The sequence below is a fragment of the Crocodylus siamensis genome, chromosome 4 (genome assembly GCF_052110815.1).
Source record: "Crocodylus siamensis isolate JL-2025a chromosome 4, ASM5211081v1, whole genome shotgun sequence".
Taxonomy (NCBI): Eukaryota; Metazoa; Chordata; order Crocodylia; family Crocodylidae; genus Crocodylus; species Crocodylus siamensis.
Window position 1 is genome coordinate 97,338,546 of NC_143398.1, and position 21,626 is coordinate 97,360,171.

A 21,626-nucleotide genomic window follows, 5' to 3' on the forward strand; every position below is an offset into this window, starting at 1 on the left:
CAACCAAATGCTCCCTAGTTAGCCCCTTTACCATCCGTATAAAAAAGTTATCTTCAACACACTCCACAGATTTGCTTAACTGGTTGTGGACCGTTGTTTCCCCATGAGAACAGATGTTTTAGTAATTAAAGTTCCCCGTGAGAACCAAGTCTCATGATTTAGAAACTTCCATCGGTTGTTTAAAGAAGCCCTTGTCAACCTTTTTTTCCTGGTTTGGAGGCCCATAGCAGATGCACACCATGATATCCCCTTTGCTGTTCTCTCCTTAGACCTTTATCCAAAGACTTTCAACAGGCTTACCTTCCACTTTGTACTGCACTTCAGAACACGTGTACATCTCTTTCATGTAGAAGGCTATAGCTCTTCCTTTTTTCCCCTGTCTGGACTATGATAAGTGCCTAGGTAGATGGAAAGATAGAATGATACTGTATTCAACTAAAGCAACAGGGGAGTCACAACAAAATGTACTGTAATTACTCATCTTTGGCCAGGAGAAGGAAGCTAAAAGCATTACGTGGCATCAAATGCCCTGGGATCTTTAATAACTACATTCGGTCATGGCTTTGGTTTTCAGCTGAGAGGATGCAACTCTAGCAACCCAGCAGCCCCTGACACCAGGTTGGCATAACAGCACTAAATGACAAGGAAGAGCACAGACATGCATTGGCCAGGCCTGACATGTCTTAGCTTGTAAGAACCTAGCCTGTGGTTCTGTGGAAGCTCATTCCCAAGCAGGGGTTCCTGTTTACATCCCCGTCCAACTTTTGTGCTGTTCCCACTGTCTCATTTCTCTGGAGATTTCCCCTCACTATCATTGTGTGCTATATGGTGCCTCTGTCTCCCTTTTCCAAGTATATTCTCTTGGGAAAGATGGCGTAGTTGTGCATGGAGCTGAGCAAGTACCTGTCCCTACAGCTAGTTCCTTCTGCTATCCATCTCTGAGGGGTCCCAGCTCGGGAAGAAGCTCTCATGAGGTGGGATGTCTCTGGGATGCTCACCCAGAACAGTTCAGAAAATTTGAAATTGGTCTCCAAGCAGAGCACACCAGATCATAAACTCAGCAAGCAGCCCCGTGTTTTTCCAACAACCACAATATTCCACACTTTCCCTGCATCCTTTTTCCTGGGGTGGGATGTGGTCCTTGCCTCCTTCGAGGGTTTGGGTGACGATTCTGTGTTCCCAGACTGATGCTATACTGAAGTGGGCTGTGACTGTGTTTTCAGCCTGTCAGGTAAATCTAACACTTCCAGAAGACCTGGAGCTGCGGGGGAAGATCAGCACTCCATACTACCCCAGTTACTATGCACCCAACACACAGTGCACCTGGCACATGATGGTAAGGGATCATTGACTTCCTCTCATCCCCTATGCAAACCTTCCAGAGGGCTCCTGGCATCTTTCCACTCCCCACTGCTTTGTGCCAGCACCCTTTCCTCTCTAATTCAGGTGTGTGCTGGGCTGAATATCATGCTCATTCCTCTCTCTCTTGAGTCTGCAACTAAGGCTGTCACTGAGATGGGCCTGGGCAGGTACCAGAGGGTCACCACCAGCCAGCTCTTGTGGTGTTGAACAGAAGGAAGTCCAGGCTAAGTTCCAGCTAGATGGGAGGATGGCTGGGTGGAGGGGGCTGGCTCCTCACAGGGATAAAGTGGAGAGCCAATTCAAGCTCTTGTATAGAATCCAAATGAATTATCTCCTTGTGGCCACATCAGTGACTTGTGACTGTTCAAGTAGGTCACTTGGGAAGTACCTGCTGTTCTTCACAAGCTGACAGACTCAGTTCAAATGGGACGTAGGCTTAGAATAGCTAGGGTGGGAAGTCACGGGTAATGGCAAAGCTCTGCATGAAGCCCTAGGACTGGGGTAGCAAGGACTATTGCATGTCAGGAGCCAAAGTGCTGTGGCAGACCTAGGAGCAGTAGGTAAGACCTCGGCAGAGCTGGGGTATGGTTCATAGAATCATAGAATCATACAAGTCGGGTCGGAAGGGACCTTGTAGATCTTCAAGTCCAACCTCCTGCCTGGGCAGGAGAAAAACTGGGTTCAGATGACTCCAGCCAGGTAGGCATCAAGCCTCTTCTTAAAGACCCCCAGGGTAGGAGCCAGCACCACTTCCCTTGGAAGTTGGTTCCAGCTCCTAGCCGCCCTAACTGTGAAGTAGTTCTTATGGATGTCTAATCTAAACCTACTCTCCAACAACTTGTGGCCGTTATTCTTTGTTATGCCGGGGGTGCTAGGGGAAACAAGGTCTCTCCCAAACCCTTCTGGTCCCCCCTAGTGAGTTTATAGATGATCACCAGGTAACCCCTCAGCCTTCTCTTGTGAAGGCTGAACAGGTTCAGGTCCTGCAGTCTCTCATTATAGGGTCTGCCCTGTTGTCCCCAGATCATGCGGGTGGCCCTCCTCTGGACCCTCTCAACGTTGTCCACATCCCTCCTGAAGTGGGGTGCACAGAACTGGACGCAGTACTCCAGCTGTGGCCTGACCAGTGTCACATAGAGGGGGAGAATCACCTCCCTGGCCCTGCTTGAGATGTATCTGTGGATGCACAACAAGGTCCGGTTAGCCCTGCCAACTGTGACCTTGCATTGTTGGCCCATGTTCATCTTGGAGTCAATAATGACTCCAGGATCCCTTTCTGCCTCCATGCTCTCAAGAAGGGAGTTTCCCATCTTATAAGTATGCTGCTGGTTATTACTGCCCAAGTGCAGCACCCTGCTGGTTGGGTCAGGGTTGTGCAGAATGGGATTCAGGTGCAGAGTTTTGGAGGGCACTAGCATAATACCAGCATAGATTGTGCCCCACTTTTGCTAACTTGGCACCATTTAAATCCACTGTTCTCCCCTTCATAAGTATAAGAGTATAAGAACATTGCTCAGGCATGCCAGGATGAAGTTAGGAAGGCCAAAGCACAACTGGAGTTGCAGCTAGCAAGGGATGTGAAGGGTAACGAGAAGAGATTCTACAAGTATGTCAGTAGCAAGAGAAGTATTAGGACAAGTGTGGGTCCCTTACTGAATGGGGGAGGCAAACTTGTGACAGAGGAAGCAGAAAAGGCTGAAGTGCTTAATGCCTTTTTCACCTCTGTCTTCACAGGCAAGGTCAGCTCCCAGACTATTGCACTGGGCAGCACAGTTTGGGGAGGAGATGAGCAGTCAACAGTGGTGAAAGAACAAGTTAGGAACTATTTAGAAAAGCTGGTTATATACAGGTCCATGGGGCCAGATGGGATACCCCCAAGCATGCTGGAAGTGTTGGCTGATGTGACTGCAGAGCCACTGGCCATCAACTTCGAAAACTCATGGTGATCAGGAGAGGTCCCGGGTAATTGCAAAAGAACAAACATGGTGCCCATATTTAAGAAAAGGAAAAAGGAGGGTCCAGAGAACTACAGACCAGTCAGCCTCACTTCAGTCTCCAGAAAAATCATGGAGCAGATCCTTGAGGAATCCATTTCTAAGCACTTGAAGGAGAAGAAAGTGATTAGGAACAGTCAGCATGGAGTCACCAAGGGCAAGTCATGCCTGACCAACCTGATTGCCTTCTATGAGGAGATGACTGGCTCTGTGGATGCAGGGAGATGGGTGGATGTGATGTACCTTGATCTTAGCAAGGCTTTTGCTATGGTCTCCCACAATGTTCTTGCAGGCAAGCCAAGGAAGTACAGGCTGGATGGATGAACTGAAAGTTGGATAGAAAACTGGCTGGAGCATCGGGCTCAGAGAGTAGTAATCAATGGCTCAAAGTCTAGTTGGCAGCTGGTATCAAGTGGACTTGATCAGTCCTGGAGCCGGTTATGTTCAATGTCTTCATCAATGACCTGGAAAATGGCATAGAGTGCATGCTTAGCAAGTTTGCAGATGACACAAATCTGGAGGGAATAGTAGATTTGCTGGAAGGTAGGGCTACGATTCAGAGTAACCTCAACAAATTGGAGGACTAGGCTAAAAAAAATCTCATGAGCTTTAACAAGGATAAGTGAAAAGTCCTGAACTTAGGAAAGAACAATCCTATGCACCAGTACAGGCTGGGGGCTGACTGGCTGGGCAGCAGCTCTGCAGAAAAGGACCTGGGGATTGCAGTGGACAATAAGATGAATATGGGCCAACAGCGTGCCCTTGTTGCCAAGAAGGCTAACGCATACTTGGCTGCATTGGTAGGAGCATTGCCAGCAGGTCAAGGGAAGTGATTCTTCCCCTCTATTCAGCACTCATGAGGCCACATCTGGAGTACTGTGTCCAGTTTTGGGCTCCCACTATAGAAAGGATGTCAACAAATTGGAGAGAGTCCACTGGAGGGAACAAAAATGGTTTGGGGGCTGAGGCACATAACTTATGAGGAGAGGTTGAGGGAACTGGGCTTATTTATTCCAGAGAAGAGAAGACAGGGGTGGGGGTGGGATTTAATAGCAGCCTTCAACTACCTGAAGGGAGATTCAAAAGAGGATGGAGCTGGACTGTTCTCAGTGGTGGCAGATGACACAAGGAGCAATGGTCTCAAGTTGCAGCAGGGGAAATTTAGGTGGGATAGTAGGTAGAATTTTCTCACTAGGAGGGTAGTAAAACACTGGAAGAGCTTTCCCAGAGAGGTGGTGGAATCTTTGTCCTTGGAGGTTATTAGAACCCAGCTAGAAAAAACTTTGGCTGGGATGATTTAGTTGGGGCTGGTCCTGCTTTGAGCAGGGAGTTGGACTAGATGACCCCCTGAGTTCTCTTCCAGCCTTAATTTTCTATAACTCTATGATTCATGTCTGTCTCCTGATGTGTCCTCCTGGGTGGGAGGGAATGTTGCTTGCTGATGCTATCTCAGCTCTGCTCTTAGACTGCTCCCCATGCAGGTCCCATCTCTCGACTACGGAGTTGTGCTCTGGTTTGATGCCTACGCGCTCAGGAGGCAGATGCATGACCTGCCATGCACTCAGGGCCAGTGGATCATTCAGAACAGAAGGTGTGCACTCATATTCTTGCTCATTTCTCACCCTCCATTTTCCCATTCCTGAATAGCTTTGCTGCAAGTCTGAATTGTCCCACTGCCGTCTATTGTTCAGCCCAGTCCCTAGTTTGTTCTGGAAATCTTCACAAGCCATCTGCTCACTCCCACTCCATCACCTTATCTCAGCCTTTACCTTTAACTGCTCACTATTGTGCTGATGCCACTTCCTTGCCTATATCTTTTTTCAATTCTCTAATGACTCCTCCTTGTCCACAGACTCTGTCTTTCTTAGTTAAGGCAGTGTAAAACTGCCTCAGCTCAGTATCTCCAAGATCAGGGGAAACATCCTCAGCAGTCTCCAGCTTCATTATCAACCTGCCTTCTTTATTTCATTGTTTGAATCAGACTTCCTAGTTTCCTCCTCTGTGTGTAACCTTGGCATCCTCCCACATCTCCAGTGTTTGCAAATCTGCCTATCACCACCTCTGCAATATTGTCTGTGTCTGCCATTGCCTTGAATCCACCTCCGCAGAGAGCTACCACCCAGGCTCCATATCCTCCTGCTTTGACTGTAGTGACTTCCTTTTTTGAGGCCTCCCTAAGCCCACATGCCTTCATCTACTGAAAATTGCTGCCTGCTTTCCCTCATACACAGAAGCATGGGCACAGCATCCTCCTTCTCAAAGCCTTTCAGCTGGTTCTACACTTCGTGCAGAATCCTGTTTGAAATATCTTCTTTCTCTGGAGCCACCCCTGGCTTCTTTCCAGCCTACCTCATAGACTTCATCTCACCTGCTCATGAAAGCCTCAGCCACCTCACTGTCCCTGGGCTTGATCTAGAACTCCTTGAAATTGGTGGACATTAGATCAGTGATGAACTCAGATGCACCACTACTGGCATAAGAGTTGTTTCACTATCCACTGAAGCCTTCCTGGTTTTCCCCATCTCACCAACATAGCCTCCATTTATAATTCTCCTTTGCCTGCACCTTTTCACTCCTCTATCTCTATTTCATTTTTCTGTTTAGCTCTTATTTCACAATCAAAAGCCTTTAGAACATGGGGGAATAACAAAATCACGGGGAGGTATACCAAGATAGGAGTTAATTACAGTTACAGCCTCCAAAGCCCATGTCATGCTGGACTTTCGCTGTAGTAACTAAGGGCAGAATCTGGGCCCATTCCTGTGTGACCCTTTTGCACCCATTTCTCCAGTTCTCTCCCTGTGCCTCTCTTCTGTATCCAACTGCAAGGTGTTATTCCTAAACATCTTCAGTGTTGCACGTGCAGAACTATTGCATACCTGCCCTTCACTAACTTCAAATGACCTTTGCCACAGCCTTCACTCCAGATTCTTACCATCTCTTCCTAGAATCTCTCCTTTACTTTCCTCTGACTGCCCATCTCTGTGGCTGCTCCTATTACATGTTTCCTTTTCTTTGCTCTTTTGGGGGTGGTTTCTACCCCAGTTACACCAGTGTTAATCCAGGGAGACACCACTTCTGTCACTGGAGAGGCTCTTTCTGCTCAGCTGTTTAGTGGTGGGGCAGTGGAGAACCAAACAAGGTGCTGGATCCCCTACATGCTGACCAGGTTATCTTGTGTTCCCAAGGGGTTCCTTACTCTTTTCTCTATCCTTAACTTAAATCCTCAAAACATATTGAAAATGTTTCCCCATCTCAGTTATTCGAGTCCTTGAAGTTCTCTTCCCTTCAAAGCAATTGCCACTCCCAAAGTAGTACAAAACCAACCAGACCAGTGCTGCTTTGCCCTCAAAGACTACATTCTTCCCCTTCAACCTTACCCTGAGACATCATGCTTGGTGTGCTTCCTTGTCAGGTTGTGTGGCCTGCGGACCCTGCAAGCGTATGCTGAAAGGATTCCAGTAGTGTCCTCTGCTGGCATCACCATCAGCTTCACCTCTCAGATCTCCTTGACTGGACCTGGCATGCAGGCCGCCTACAGCCTATACAACCAGTCGGATCGTAAGCATATGGCTTCTCACATCATCGTGACACACTGAGGTGGCAAAGCATCTTTCACAGCTATTCAAAATCTTTCTTATATCCCTGACTTGTGTCATGACACACAGGCACACACACACACACTCACACACACACACACACACGCCTCTTGTGCATACAGGTGCACAAGCCACCCTGTGTCATGGACAAAAGTGCACACACACACACCCACATACATGCACTATACACATGCATAATCTCATTTAGAGATCCCAGCATAAAGCATTCAATTACTCACACCACTTGCACAGATACTGAAGCACTGAACATACAGACACCAGAAAGTTCATCTCCATGTCTCTGTTATGGAGCTGGCCTTGGCATTAGATGATATGACTTAGTTTAGTCTCACTTGAAATGGTTGATCACAAAAGTTCTTAGTGACAATGTCTCCTGCTCATGTTGGAAATCTGCAGATGTGAGATCCTGACTAGGATTCTGTAAAAGCCCCCAGGGAATCTATTCTATATTTCCCAGCCAGCCAGGTGCACGGTGGGACAGGTGCAGTGCTGGTGAGAGTGCTATTTCCTGGTTCCTGGCTCCTGACACACATGGAATACAAAACAACCATGCCCCTCTTGCACAGCTCAGGTCTGTTTGCTTATTTAGGGACTGTACCCAGGGCTTGCTGTGTGCCTATGCTGGCAGTGCAGATGTGGTTAGAAAGCTCATAGATTCACACTCCACTCTCAAATCACAGTATGTTGCTTTAGGAAGGTTCCTGGCACTGGGGACTTAACTTTCCCTTGTGATTTCTCAGCCTGTCCCAGGGAGTTCCTCTGCTCTGTGAATGGCCTGTGTGTCCCAGCATGTGATGGGATCAAGGACTGTCCCAATGGACTAGATGAGAGGAACTGCGGTGAGTGGTCCACTGTTCCCACCTCCCTGCTCCCATCTCTCCTCTCCTCAGGAATCTGCAGCTTAGTTTGACTCCCTTCTGCACAGAACCTGGCACTCAGGTCTCTCAGGGAAAATGGAAACCTTTGGGAGACCTGGCTACACCAGTCAAGTGTGTGAAAGTAAGACAGGTATTTGTGTGGTGACAGCCTGCAGCTCAGTCAGGAGTTAAATCCATGATATCATGCATAGAATCTTCTTCCCCCCACAGCCAGAAGGCAGTTGCTGTGAATGCAGACACACAACATGACTGCTATGGAGGGATTTACTCCAGACTTTACTCCACAGTCAATTGACTCCCTAGCAAGGAGCAAAAGCACGACCTCCCACATGGCTCGGCCCATCGCCTGCACTACAACCCAAGCCAATCAGCCCACCAGCTAGAGCCTTGACTGCCCATGATGTATGTGCCACAGTGAAGCTTTTTGTATTTGCAGAACATTGACAAATCTTTTCTCATTAAGTCACAGGGCTGCCCCATGGGGTGGGTATTATTAGTGTTCAAATTATTACAGATGAAGGAAACAAACAGAGAGTGAGCTCAGGTTATTAAACCAAGGCCACCCAGGCAGCCATGGGCAGAACTTGCTCCACAACCCAGGAGTTCTTGGCTCCTAATCCCATACTCAGTTTATTGGGCCATCCTGCCTGTAGGCAGCACTGTCAGTGAGTATTAGTCCTGGCACACAACACTTCCTCCCTGCTGTTCCAAGGTCTCGGATGAGGCTCAGAACTCTCTACTCATAGGAACACAAACGCTGGGTCCAATCCAAGGCCCATCCAATCCAGTCTCCTGGGCCTGACAGTGCCAGCACCAAATGCTTTGAGGAAGCACACCGTATCACGGAATATTATGGAATAGCATGTCCGTGGCAGACATTTCTTTCTAAAGCCATTGGTTAGGGCTTGGTTTATACCTTTAAGCATGAGAGAATATGTCCCTAATAGGGTTCTTTAAGGCCTAATGTTGCTGTAGAGAGTCTCATTATCCACATAAATGTCTGATTCTTTCTTGAATCCTGTTAAGCTCTTGGCCTCAGGGATATCTTGTGGCAGTAAGTTCCATGGGTTAATTATGAACTGGATTTTTTTAAAAGGATTTTTCAGTATTAAATGCATTCACTTTCAGTTTCCACAAATGAGCCTTTGTTCTTGTATGTTTAAAAAGAGGAAATAGGAACTGCTTGATTTCCCTTCTCTGGGGAGTTCGTTATCATGTGTGCCTGTTGTGTGCCCTCTTAATAGTCTCATGTCAAAATTAAACCATCTCCATCTTTTATATCTCTATTCACATTGCCTCAAGTTATTCCATGCCTCTAATCATCTGACCTCTTTACATTTAATTATCACATAACTAATAATGTTACTGAGACAATGTTTAGAGATCTCAGCCCCATTGTGTTTGGCACTGTACACATACATGCATGCATACACACACTATAATAAAACAGTTCCTGCCAGAAAGAGATGTAAGTCTTAAGTATCAGATAAAAGTCTACAGGTAGATAAGAAAACAGGCAGTGGCAAGCAAGAGGTAACCATGAGCAGTTGTGTTAGCTGTAACATACTGTATAGTCAGTGCTCACTGAGCCACTGTTAAGTATTTTGCCAGCATTGTTACAAAGATGGTTTTGAAGTAAAGAACTGAAGGAAGATTGTGTAGGGCCTTTGTGGTCTTCTGGCATTGCCCCAGCTTTTTTGACATGGGATGGTCAAACCAGAGTCCTGTGTTTCATAGAATCATAGAAAATTAGGGTAGAAAGGGACTTCAGGAGGACATCTAGTCCAACCCCCTGCTCAAAGCAGGATCATCCCTGATTAGATCATCCCAGCCAAAGCTTTTTCTAGCTGGGTCCTCCAAGGACAAAGATTCCACCACCTCTCTGGGAAAGCTCTTCCAGTGTTTTACTACCCCTCTGGTGAAAAAATTCTACCTACTATCCAACCTAAATTTCTCCTGCTGCAACTTGAGACCATTGCTCCTTGTTGTGTCATCTGCCATCACTGAGAGCAGTACAGTTCCATCCTCTTTTGAATCTCCCTTCAGGTAGTTGAAGGCTGCTATTAAATCCCCACTCAGTCTTCTCTTCTCCAGACTAAATAAGCCCAGTTCCCTCAGTCTCTCCTCAGAAGTTATGAGAAATTATGTGAGTTATGTACTCCAGCCCCAAACCATTTTTGTTCCCTCCAGTGGACTCTCTCCAATTTGTTGACATCCTTTCTATAGTGGGAGCCCAAAACTGGACACAGTACTCCAGATGTGGCCTCATGAGTGCTGAATAGAGGGGAAGAATCACTTCCCTTGACCTACTGACAACACACCTACCAATGCAACCCAGTATGTCATTATCCTTCTTTGCAGCAAGGGTAGACTGCTGGCTCATATTCATGTTATTGTCCACTGTAACCCCCAGGTCCTTTTCCGCAGAGCTGCTGCCCAGCCAGTCAGCCCCCAGCCTGGTACATGGGATTGTTTCATCCTAAATACAGGACTTCGCACTTGTCCTTGTTGAACCTCATGACATTTCTTTTGGCCCAATCCTCCAATTTGTTGAGGTCACTCTGAATCCTACCTCCACCTTCCAATGTATCTACTACTCTCCCAGCTTGTTGTCATCTGCAAACTTGCTGAGCATGCACTCTATGCCATCTTCCCAGCCATTGATAAAGACATCGAACAAAACTGGCCCCAGGACTGGCCCCTGGGGCAGTCCACTTGATACCAGCTGCCAACTAGACTTTGAGCCATTGATTACTACACTCTGAGCCCAATGCTCCAGCCAGTTTTCTATCCACCTTACAGTCCACTCATCCAGCCTGTACTTCCTTAGCTTGCCTGTGAGAATATGGTGGGAGACAGTAGCAAAACCCTTGCTAAGATCAAGTATACCACATCGACCCGTTTCCCTGCATCCACAGAACCAGTTGTCTCCTCATAGAAGGCAATCAGGTTGGTCAGGCATGACTTGCCCTTGGTGACTCCATGCTGACTGTTCCTAATCACTTTCTTCTCCTTCAAGCGCTTAGAAATGGATTCCTTGGGGATCTGCTCCACGACTTTTCCAGGGACTGAGGTGTGGCTGACTGGTCTGTAGTTCCCTGGATCCTCCTTTTTCCTTTCCTTAAATATAAGCACTTGGTTTGCCCTTGTCCAATCATCCGGGACCTCTCCTGAGCACTGCGAGTTTTCAAAGATAATGGTCAGCAACTCTGCTATCACATCAGCCCACTCCCTTATCACTCTCTGGTGCATCCCATCCGACCCTATGGACTTGTATATATCCAGCTTTTCTAAATAATCCCTAAACTGTTAGTTCAGTAGTCTGGGAGCTGACCTTGCCTGTGAAGACTGAGGAGAAATAGGCACTGAGTACATCAGCCTTTTCTGCATCCTCTGTCACAGGTTGTCTCCCCCATTCAGTAAGGGACCCACACTGTTCCTGATCCTCCACTTTCTACTGCCATATTTGTAGAAACCCTCTTGTTACCATTCACATCCCTTGCTAGCTGCAACTCCAACTGTGCTTTGGTCTTCCTGATTTCATTCGTGTGTGCCTGAGCAATGCTCTTATAGTCTTCACTAGTTGTTTGTCCAAGTTTCCACTTCCTTTTTTTTTATTTAGTTTACTAAAGAGTTCCCTGCTAAGCCAAGCGGATCTTCTGCCATACTTGCTAGTCTTCCTGCATATCAGGATGGTTTGTTCCTGCGCTCTCAGTAAGACTTCTTTCAAGTACAACCAATTCTCCCGGATTCCTCTCCCCCCCAGTCTGGCTTCCCAGGGGATCCTCCCTTTGAGTTCCCTGAGCAAGCTGAGTTTCTATCAAACGGTGCCCCATTATTTTTTTTTATAAAGGCATCATAATAGTATTTTTTGCATTGCTCTTATTCCTGTGCTTCTTACATTCTAACACAAACAGTCAATATACAAAGAGTAAATAGGGGCAAGTACTTACTATAGTGCAGCTGATGCACTGTAATTATCAGGTATTACCCCACAGAAAGTGACAGCTAAACCAGGGAGCTTACCCCTAAATAAAACAGGGCTACTTTACCCCAGTTAAGCTTTCACTTACTGTGGAGTAAAAGCAAGCAGTCAAACAGGAACTGTGCCTCAGCTGCTCTGCAGTAGGTTCCATTTCCCCTTTAATTCACTGCAGTGGGATTGTCTGTTAGTACCTGCCCATCTACCGTTTTAAGCTTTGCTGTGCTACAACTAGAGACTTCCACTGAGCCATTCCCAATAACACCCAGGCCTTTCTTCCATGCTGTTAGTGAGTTTAAAATCCAGTTACATGCAAAAGTAGTTCAAATCATTCCTTCCTAGATGCACTGCTTTGCATCCATTGGCAACTGACTTTACCTGCTTTGTACATTGCCTATCCCCCAGTCCTGTCAGGGGCTTCTGCTCTTCCAGTCTTCTCTAGTCTCGACTCACCCAGACAATGTTGTGGCCCTTGTGTATTTTGCCACCTCCCTGTCCCCTGATCATTGACAACTGTATTAAACACTAGTCCTTGCACAGCACTGAGGCCTGGGGCACAACACTCTGGGCATGTCTACATATGCATTTACTCTGGCTTAAATTTACTGTGCAGTAAGTTACTGCATGGTAGACAGAAATAGGCCAGCGTCTACACATGCAGGCATAAAAGCACATTAATGCTGTATGTGGAATCACTTGGGACTAAAGTTAGTCCCAAGTCAGTCCATACACAGAGTGTTACTGTGTAGTAAGAAGTCTACATGTGTGTTACTGAACAGTAACTAATTGGGTGTAAATTTGCAAGATATAGGTATAAAATTTATGCTCAAGTTGCCATATTTACTGTGCAGTGTGGGCATGCATGTATAGACATGTGCCCATACTCCCCCCCACGACACCACAGCAGTGCTCTGCTAACGCTCTTTATTTCTGGTGCTCAGTCCTCTCCTATCTTCTCTTAACCACAAATGACCTGTCTCAGTTAGAAAAAAGGAGCTTTGTGATGGACAAAATGGGTGACAGGGGTAAGACCCAGTTTTTTGCCAGGATTCCAGAAGCAAAGAAGAATAGTCTCTTAATACCCTATATAGTTCAAGTCCCTTTCTCCTGCTAAGTAAATGTCACATAACTTTTCAGTTAGAATCTACTTGTCGCTAATGGTGGGTGTTGCATTGAGAAAAGAGGCTGCAACTTGCCATTCTCTTCTGAAACCCTCCTGTTTCCTCCTTGTGCTTTCATAGTGTGCTCTGCAAAATTCCAGTGTCAGGAAGACAGCACCTGCATACAGTTCACAAGGGTCTGCGATGGTCATCTGGACTGTGTCAATGGGAGCGATGAGGAGCAGTGCCATGAAGGTAGGGCAGGAAGGTCCCTGGGGTTGCAACAAGGTTCTCTTCTGCAATGCATACCCTACCACCTAACTTGAGCTATTGATAACCTTCTACTCTGAGCTCCCAATAAATGACAGTGGCTGCCAGCAAACACCCACAGGACTGATAGCTATATTTTCTCTCTGAACCAAATACAAAACATGATGGTATTTCTAAAGCAGCCCTAGATAGGAAGCTTTATGCTATGAATTTAGGTCAGGCAGGGGTGAGCAAATTCTGGCCCTCAGGCCAAATTGGGCCTACAGCAGACTGCATTTCCCAGCAGCCCCTGCCTGCATCACTGTGGCCAGTTTCCATGAGATCCCAGGAGTGGTGAAGCTGTGACAGCACGGGACCAGGGTGTCCATGGAGACTGGGCCCAGCATTGCTGGCAGGGCGCAACTGGGTGGGAAGCCGTTCTGGGCTGGGATCTTGCAGCGGTGACAGTGTGATCCAGAGCTGGGATCACAGCCACAATCTGCTGCCCGCACACTCCAGGCAGGGGCATGTGGGCAGTGAATTGCAGCTCTGCCCCAACTCCAGACCACACTGGCACCACTGCAAAATCCCAGCCCTAGCCCCAGAGCACCTCGGTGCCCAGCCGCTTACGCTGCCAGTACTGCTGGGGCCAGTTTCCATGGAAAACCCAACCCTGCGCTGTCATGGCCCCACCTCCTAGGATCTCCATGGAAACCAGGGCAGGGGCTGCTGAGAAATAAAGTCCAGCCACCAGCCGGATCTGCCATTTTGCCCACCCGTGGTTTAGGGATTCACCAAGGCAGAAGGCTGAGATTTCTCCCACATCCTCCACTGAATAAACTCCTCTCCTCACTTAGCTCTCCCCCTGACTCTTCCTTCCACTTACATCCTTGCAGATGTTCCCTGCGGGTCATTCACCTACCAGTGTGCAGATGGGTCCTGTGTGAAGAAACCCAACCCTGAGTGTGACTCGGTTGCAGATTGCAAGGACCTGTCTGATGAGAAGAACTGTGGTGAGGAAGGACTAATGTTGCCTTACACAAAGTCAGGGCATTCTGCCAAGCACTGCCAGGGCTAGGTCCGATTATCAGATAGGAAGAAAGCTCATTTGACCAGTGTTCAGGTTGGCACTTGTTGGAGTCTTGGTGGCACCAGCTTGAGAAGGCTCCCACTGATAGAACATAAGCCAGCCCTAAACAGGCACTGCTGAGAGGAAGCTCACAGTCCTTGCATCCCAGCTTAGCTAATTGGACATATCTGAACAGGGAAGATAATGCAGAGCGATTACACTTCCCTGTGACAATCATCAGGATAAACCTCAAATGGGAATTCTCACTAGCTTAGCTGTCGACTGTGCAAAACATGTCCCCCCACTGTGTGTTAGGCAAAGATGGCAGGGCATAAACAGAGAACTGGGAAGTCAGTAAAGCAAAAGAGAGGGTCTGATACGATGTATGGTGATGTCTTCTCCTCCGCCTCGTGGTAGATGCCTTTCATAATTCCTCCTCCTTAGACTGTGGATTACAAACCTCGTTAAACCGGATTGTGGGTGGCATCAACACTCTAGAAGGGGAGTGGCCATGGCAGGCTAGCCTGCAGATCCGTGGACGCCATATTTGTGGTGGAACACTTATTGCTGACTGCTGGGTGGTCTCAGCTGCCCACTGCTTCCATGATGAAAGGTAAGTGATACAGGAGGAATGTTGGGCAGGAGATCGGCATCAGATGGCTTTCAAAGTACCATCGACATGAGCCGTTTGGGCCTTAGCCTTATTCTAGTTGTGGTGCAGAATGACCACAGAGTTTTGTATGATGGACAAACTCAGCTCAGTAGTGCTCTGGGAAGTCCAAATGGAGATGTCTGTGCCTGTGATGGGGACAGGACCATAGCAGAGAGCTGGTGGGGGGGATCCCATCCACCCAGTGCTTACGCTGGCCATCATTAATAGCCCTGTCCCTGTCAGGGGACTCAGCTTCCCCAGCTACCTTCCCCATGTTCCTTTTTTTTATTTTTGCATTTCTGATTTTCTGACCCTCTCCTTCCTCTTCTTCTCTATCACTCTCCCTTGCAAAGCTCTATGCCTTGTCTGTCTTCCTCATCAAAGCAAATGTTTTTCTCCCCTGTGCTCCTAGACTGGCTTCCCCATCCATCTGGACTGTCTACTTGGGCAAGTACTTCCAGAACACCAGCAGCTACAATGAGGTGTCCTTCAAAGTGAGCCGCCTCCTCCTGCACCCATACTATGAGGAGGACAGCCATGATTACGATGTGGCCTTGCTCCAGTTAGACCACCCAGTTATCAGTTCACCCTTCATCCGGCCTATATGCCTGCCTGCCCGCACCCACCTCTTTGAACCTGGTCTCCGTTGCTGGATCACTGGATGGGGGGCCCTCAAAGAAGGAGGTACGTTGCAGGGCATTTGCCGATCTCGCCCTATATTCCTCAAGGTTAGGGTTGTGCGAAACCCAGCCCATGAACTGAATACAGCATCCTGCTCTATGATCTCTCGTAAAAGGAGGGTTTTGTATTGTTACAGGGCCTGGTTGCGCAGACAGGGACACTAGAGACTCAAGCTTAGGGCTGTGCGAAACCCAGTCCATGAACTGAATACAGCATCCTTCTCTATGATCTCTGGTAAAAGGAGGGTTTTGTGTTGTACAGGGCCCGGTTGCACAAACAGGGACACTGGAGACTCAAGAAAAGCCTGAAATAGATACATGTGGACAGCCACATGAGCATCCTTCTGGAGCTAGGGTATACCTGTGGGTGCAGGTGGGAAGGGCCTGTCCTGACCAAGACTCACTGCTCCCATAGTGTAGATAAGTCCTTTTTATCTCTCCTAAGCTTGGCTCTACTTCTCAGTAGCAGAATCAAGAAGTAGGGCACAGAAGGTCTTGTAGTCGAGAACTTTCAGACTTCCTAAAAATGTATCACAGCATGGCTTTCTGTATATCACCTCACTCTTAATTTAACCCTTTAGCTTTAAAAGTTTGAATGGGCCTGTGCTAGGTGACAGATGGAATATATGGGGGAATCCTCCCTCCAACCTGTATAGCAACATGCTATAATGCCACAATGGCAGGCTCCCAGCTTTGCTTGAGAACTAATTTATGGGCATAATATTAAAGGCACAGAGGGCAGCTAGATGCCCAACTCACAGTGAAGGACTCCTCTCATGCTCTCTATCTCTGGTCCCACAGGCCTTAAGGGCCTACAACCACCTTAACTACAGACATGCATCTCCTCCTGTCCTGTGCAGTCTCCTTCCACATTGTCACATCTTCACATGCCCCTTGCAGATCAGGTCTTAATGTTATTTTCATATCATTACCTTGGTTTGTCTCAAAATCAGATAGCTTCTACCTCAGCTTCTACAAACTGCCTCACATGCTTTCTTTCATCAGTTTTCATGATATGTCCTGACCATTTCATTCTCTACACGCGTACGTTGCTCAAGACATTGGGTCTTTTGTGAAGGCCCACAAGCTCTTGATTACATCTCCATACTCCATTTTCTTATATTGCACCAAATACTTTCCTTAGCACCTTGTTTTCAGCCACTTGCAGCCTTTTTCCATTTGCCTTTGGCAGCATCCAGGATTCACATCCATATAAAAGGACAGGTTAAACAATTGTAGTATAAAGAAAGTCTCCTAAATAAATAAATACCACTTCAATGCTGAGACAGTCCCAATCATGACATTGTGGCATCACATTGCTCCAGTGTGGAATAGTGTTGCTGCAAGGATCTGGAACAAGTTCCCTCAATAAAGTCAAAGAACATTCCAACTCTGAGACCCATGAAACATGAATAGAGAACATATAGACTTATGTCTTTTCTTCCAATTAATATTATGCAACACAGCCTCAATCTACCCTAATCAACATTGCAACAGGTACCCTTTAGCTCCCCCTAGTGCATCATCACATTTTATCAAACAAAATAATTGCAAATGGATGCAGCATCACAATAGCACAAGATTCAGGACAGATATGAGATTATAATTATCTGGGCTTGCAGATTAGACTCATAAATGTACAAAAGAGAAGGAGTATTGAAGTGCATAGGTGTCCTGCTCTAGAAATGATCTCAGCAGGAGGGTTTTGGACTGAAGACTCAATAAAGGGTCTTTGATCAGCAAGTAGAGCTTGGAGGATCTTTTCTTATCATCATTATTTTTGCAGACCCATGTGAAGAACCATGTGTATTCACAGAGTTTTACAAACATAGCCCTTCCCAACAATAGAATAGTCTCCCATGAGAAGTAACAGAAACCTTGATTTAAGATTTCAGAATTAACTAGTGATTTAGGACACCCAAATTAAGATGCTTTAAAGAGATCTGATTTTCAGAGGCCAGTATCTGTGCATTTCCTGAAATTTAGGTCTCTTTGGGGCATTTTAAGCTGAGCATCCGAAAACAGAGATATTTTAAATCATTCATCCCTTTGTAAGAAAGGAGGCCCCTTTCACTTAACATGTGTGAAATTAGTTTGGACAAAACTCTGGCAAATATATAGTAAGAACCAACCCTAACATTCATAAATTCATAGATGTTGGGGTCAGAAGGGACCTCAGTAGGTCATCGAGTCCGACCCCCTGCCCTGGGCGGGAAAGAGCGCTGAGCAGAGTAGGGAACAGAGGGAACAGAGTAGGTGATCTACTGGAAAAGGGTTTTCCCAGTTACTCGGTATAATTCTCTGACAGGGAATTCTTCTCTGAAGGAAAGGGTCCAAATTTAGACCTCTTGTAGGCAGGTGCAACTCCATTTAGTTCAAAAGTACTGTCTCCATGTATAGAAGATCACAAGTGGGGCCCAAATTCCTTGTTAAAGAGTTCATAGTTTAATTAGAAAGAGAGATATGAAAAACAGGGAAACAATTCAGAAGGTAATGGGAGGATGATGTTAGAGAACTGATCACTGTAAGGTAGGGCAGCTTTGTGAAGGGAATGGTAAAGAGGAAAGGAAGCTCCTTTGCAGGGTACAAAGTCTGCAGCTATTCTAAACTCATGATGAGGTGCTTGCAACAGAAAGGGTGGCACAGGGGACGAAATGGAGCAGAGGGCAAGAAAAGCAAATGGAGATCCATAATGAGAGAGGGTGGTGAAGAATTCAGGAAACCTAAGGTAAGAGGACTGAGAAAGGGAAGGGCCACATTGGCCCAGATGTGTTTCTGCATCAATGGATTTCACTCATTCAGGGGCTAATGCAGCTCTGTAGAACCATCATAACCCTTGTCCCTGGTGAAATGGTCACTCCAGGACACAGAATTGCCAGCATAAAGTTTCACCCTCTCACCTGCTCTGATGTCTCCTGAATAGAGCTAATAGGAATACTGGCAGAGATGTAGAAATTTTACAAAAAACAGCATCTGATGATGGGAGCTTGGGCTTACCAAAAGCTCCACTACAGATCCCTGAGTGAGTTAGTCTATAAGGTACAAATCCACCCTATTGTCTACCAAAGCTTTTGTCAGAGAGATTCTACTCCTTGTTTATCGCAACCTTGATTGGAAAACTTTGCTCTGAATCAAGTGGAGCAGGGTCTTGAAATGGAGTCTGCACCGCCTTCCCAGGCCACATGGAGCCAAAATAAATTTCAAAACCTCAGAAGCTGCTGCAAAATGGAATTGTTATTGTCCAGACAGCTCTGCCCCTTGCATGCTCTACCAGGTATACAGTGATGTTAAATACAGCCCTCCATACAGAGCCTTGTAGGGGAGGGAGGAGCTTGAACTGACTCTAAAAGATGAAAAGCCCGTGTTGGGTTCAGGGAGAGGGGAACAATGAATGCAAGTGGAGGACAGGAAGATGAGTTGCATGGCAGCAATTTGGACAAACTGGAGACAGAGAGAGGCAGGACATGTTGAGTGGTTTAAGGGGATAACAGGAAGGCTCATCTGCTACTCACATGCCAGTCTTGTGTTTTGTACCCAGGCCACATCAGTAACATCTTGCAGAAGGTAGATGTGCAGCTGATCCAGCAGGACATCTGCAGTGAGACCTATCACTACAAGATCTCTCCCAGAATGCTCTGTGCTGGCTACCACAAGGGCGAGAAGGATGCCTGCCAGGTGACTGAGGAGGCATAGGGTACTCCCACCATATGACAGGATTGCCTAGCATCCTGTGGGTGAAGGATGGGAGGAGGTTCCTTCTGGCAGAACATGCTCTATAGACTTAAATAAGGGACATGACAATGGCAAGAGCTGATGAGTAGAATAACCCCTCCACCCCAACTGTCAGCCACCCAACTGTACCCATCCTCACCCTCCAGTTACAAGAGCAGAAATTTGTCTTCTCAGTTCCTTAGGGTGATGTCCAGGCTCCCAGGAGACTCTTGGTGATGTAGCCTTATGAGAGCTACACCAACCCCCTTGGGAAGTTTATTCCTCAGTGTCTGTACTGTATTTAGGATTGCTGGTGACAGAAATACAGCTTCAATGTTCCCTCTTTCATTCCAGCCCATTATATCCTCACTCTTAGCTCCTCCTTTACATTCCTTTTGAGCAACAATCCCCACCTCATCCCTTTGGAGGAGGTTCCCATCATTCCTCCCAATCCCAGACCCTACCTTACATCAAATGTAACTGCCTTTTCCCTCATTATTCTACATTCCCCAGTCATTGCGACTGGTCCCAATCATTGTAGGATCCAGTTCAAATTTGTCAGCTTCGAAGACTCCTGTGGACTTGCTCCAGCCTCTTTCCTCCTGGGGACTTTGCATTGACTGGAAGAATAGATGGAAGATAGAAAGCATCTAATAGCTGGTTGGAGGAATGGGACCCACACTCTCAAGGATGTGCTAGCAGCTAACATCAGTTCTCATAAGCCTTTGGTTTCTGGTTCTCCCTTGCACCTCTCTGCCTGAGGTACAAATCTCTGTGGTAGATGCTGCAGACACCTCAGGTACTGGGATGGAGCAGCGGAGTGTAGCTACTCAATGGGGCCTGACCAGGAAAGAAAGAAAGGGTAATGCATTGTCAAAAAGGTTGTAAGGTCATTGTTCTCCAGCATCATCAGTGTAGGAACCTGATTGGCCTTTCTTTCTTTTTCCCTCTCCAGGGCGATTCTGGAGGTCCCCTTGTCTGCAAGGAGCCCAGTGAGAGGTGGTTCCTAGCTGGCCTGGTGAGCTGGGGGCTAGGATGTGCCCGTCCAAATTATTACGGGGTCTACACCAGGATGACGCAGGTGCTGGGCTGGATGAGGCAGACGATGAGCTGAGGAGTGTCTGTGCCTTCCCCATCCATTATCTCCTCCTGACACTGGTCATTTTGTCTCCAGTGATGGGAAAGAGAGACTTGTTTCAAAGTGTTGTCAGGGTTGGGAGGCCTGCAGCCTTCAGTATGAACTCAAAGTTAATATGTAGCAGAGGAAAACTAAGGAGAAGTACCAGAAGAAGTGTCTGCTGCCCCCTGCTCTTCTCACGAAATGTCCAATTTTTTATTAAGGTCAAGCACACGAAGGGCCAGGGCTATGGTGCATTCTGCAGGGGGGCAAGGGAGCATAGGTTTCCAGGGTTCCTGGACAGATGTTTTCTGGTTAAGTTACTGGGGGGGAAGGCATGGGTGAACTCCATGATTCATTCCCCATCCCAAAGCTGGCACACTTGCCGAAAGAAAATCATACTGATGTAGCTAGAGCTGAGCTCCCCGTAACTGTGAAAACAATCTGCTTCTCCCTGTCTCTGCCTGTCATTCATCCTTCTCTTTCCCCTTCCTCCTTGCCTTACACCTCCTCCCCCTGCTAATTGCTGCTTTTCTTAGCTAGAGCATGTGGTTAGGGTTCAGCTGTGCATCCGTTATGTATCAGTGCCTCAGGTCAGGAGACCATCGCTAAGCCGTTGTGTGTTGCTGCATCTCTCCTGTAATAGCGCCACCCTCTTTTGCTCCAGTTGGACTCCTTCAGGCAGAGTTCCTGGCCATCTGAGAAGCCTCCTTCCCAGTTCTGTGAATTAATTTAATACCTTTAACACGAGGATCTTCCTTCAGTTCCATCCTCAGAGCCCAACTGGGCAATGAATGAGGGGAGAAGGTCACAGACTGGGTACTTTAGATGGTGATTGCTATGTATTTATAAAGAAATATTATGGGCCACTCTCTAGAATTGGAAATAAAGTGTATTATTTTTTGCTCTACATTTCCTTTCTCTTTAACTTTCCCTGGGTAAAGACTGCATCTTCCTGGCCTGAATTCTATGTGCAGCAATTTTATAGGAATGGATTAGGGTGCAAACCTCAAGGAGAAAGCCACCTCCTTCTCATCTAATGAAGACAGTCACCTCCCTCCCAGCTACATCTTGGGTCCACTCTGGACAGCCAGTCATCTAGGTAGGTGCTTAGACAGTGGTCATTATTGTGGTGAGAGCCTCAACAGGAAGAGCTTCTCCCATCGATCCTGTTGCATGTACTTAGAGAATGCCACACAGACAGTAAAGTGT

At 47.0% G+C, this 21,626-nt stretch overlaps 1 protein-coding gene across 1 annotated transcript in view; it reads left to right on the plus strand.

The window, feature by feature from the left end:
• TMPRSS6 (transmembrane serine protease 6) overlaps window positions 1-21,326 on the plus strand; it is a 33,409-nt gene extending 12,083 nt beyond the window's left edge. Inside the window, exons 8-17 of the mRNA XM_090043087.1 lie at window positions 1,224-1,336; window positions 4,838-4,947; window positions 6,772-6,917; window positions 7,717-7,815; window positions 13,078-13,191; window positions 14,082-14,198; window positions 14,699-14,867; window positions 15,319-15,590; window positions 19,125-19,261; window positions 20,253-21,326. Coding sequence (XP_089899213.1) covers window positions 1,224-1,336; window positions 4,838-4,947; window positions 6,772-6,917; window positions 7,717-7,815; window positions 13,078-13,191; window positions 14,082-14,198; window positions 14,699-14,867; window positions 15,319-15,590; window positions 19,125-19,261; window positions 20,253-20,411 — 1,436 coding nt within the window. The 3' untranslated portion in view covers window positions 20,412-21,326. The remainder of the gene's footprint in view (window positions 1-1,223; window positions 1,337-4,837; window positions 4,948-6,771; window positions 6,918-7,716; window positions 7,816-13,077; window positions 13,192-14,081; window positions 14,199-14,698; window positions 14,868-15,318; window positions 15,591-19,124; window positions 19,262-20,252) is intronic.
• Window positions 21,327-21,626: the final 300 nt, after the last annotated feature.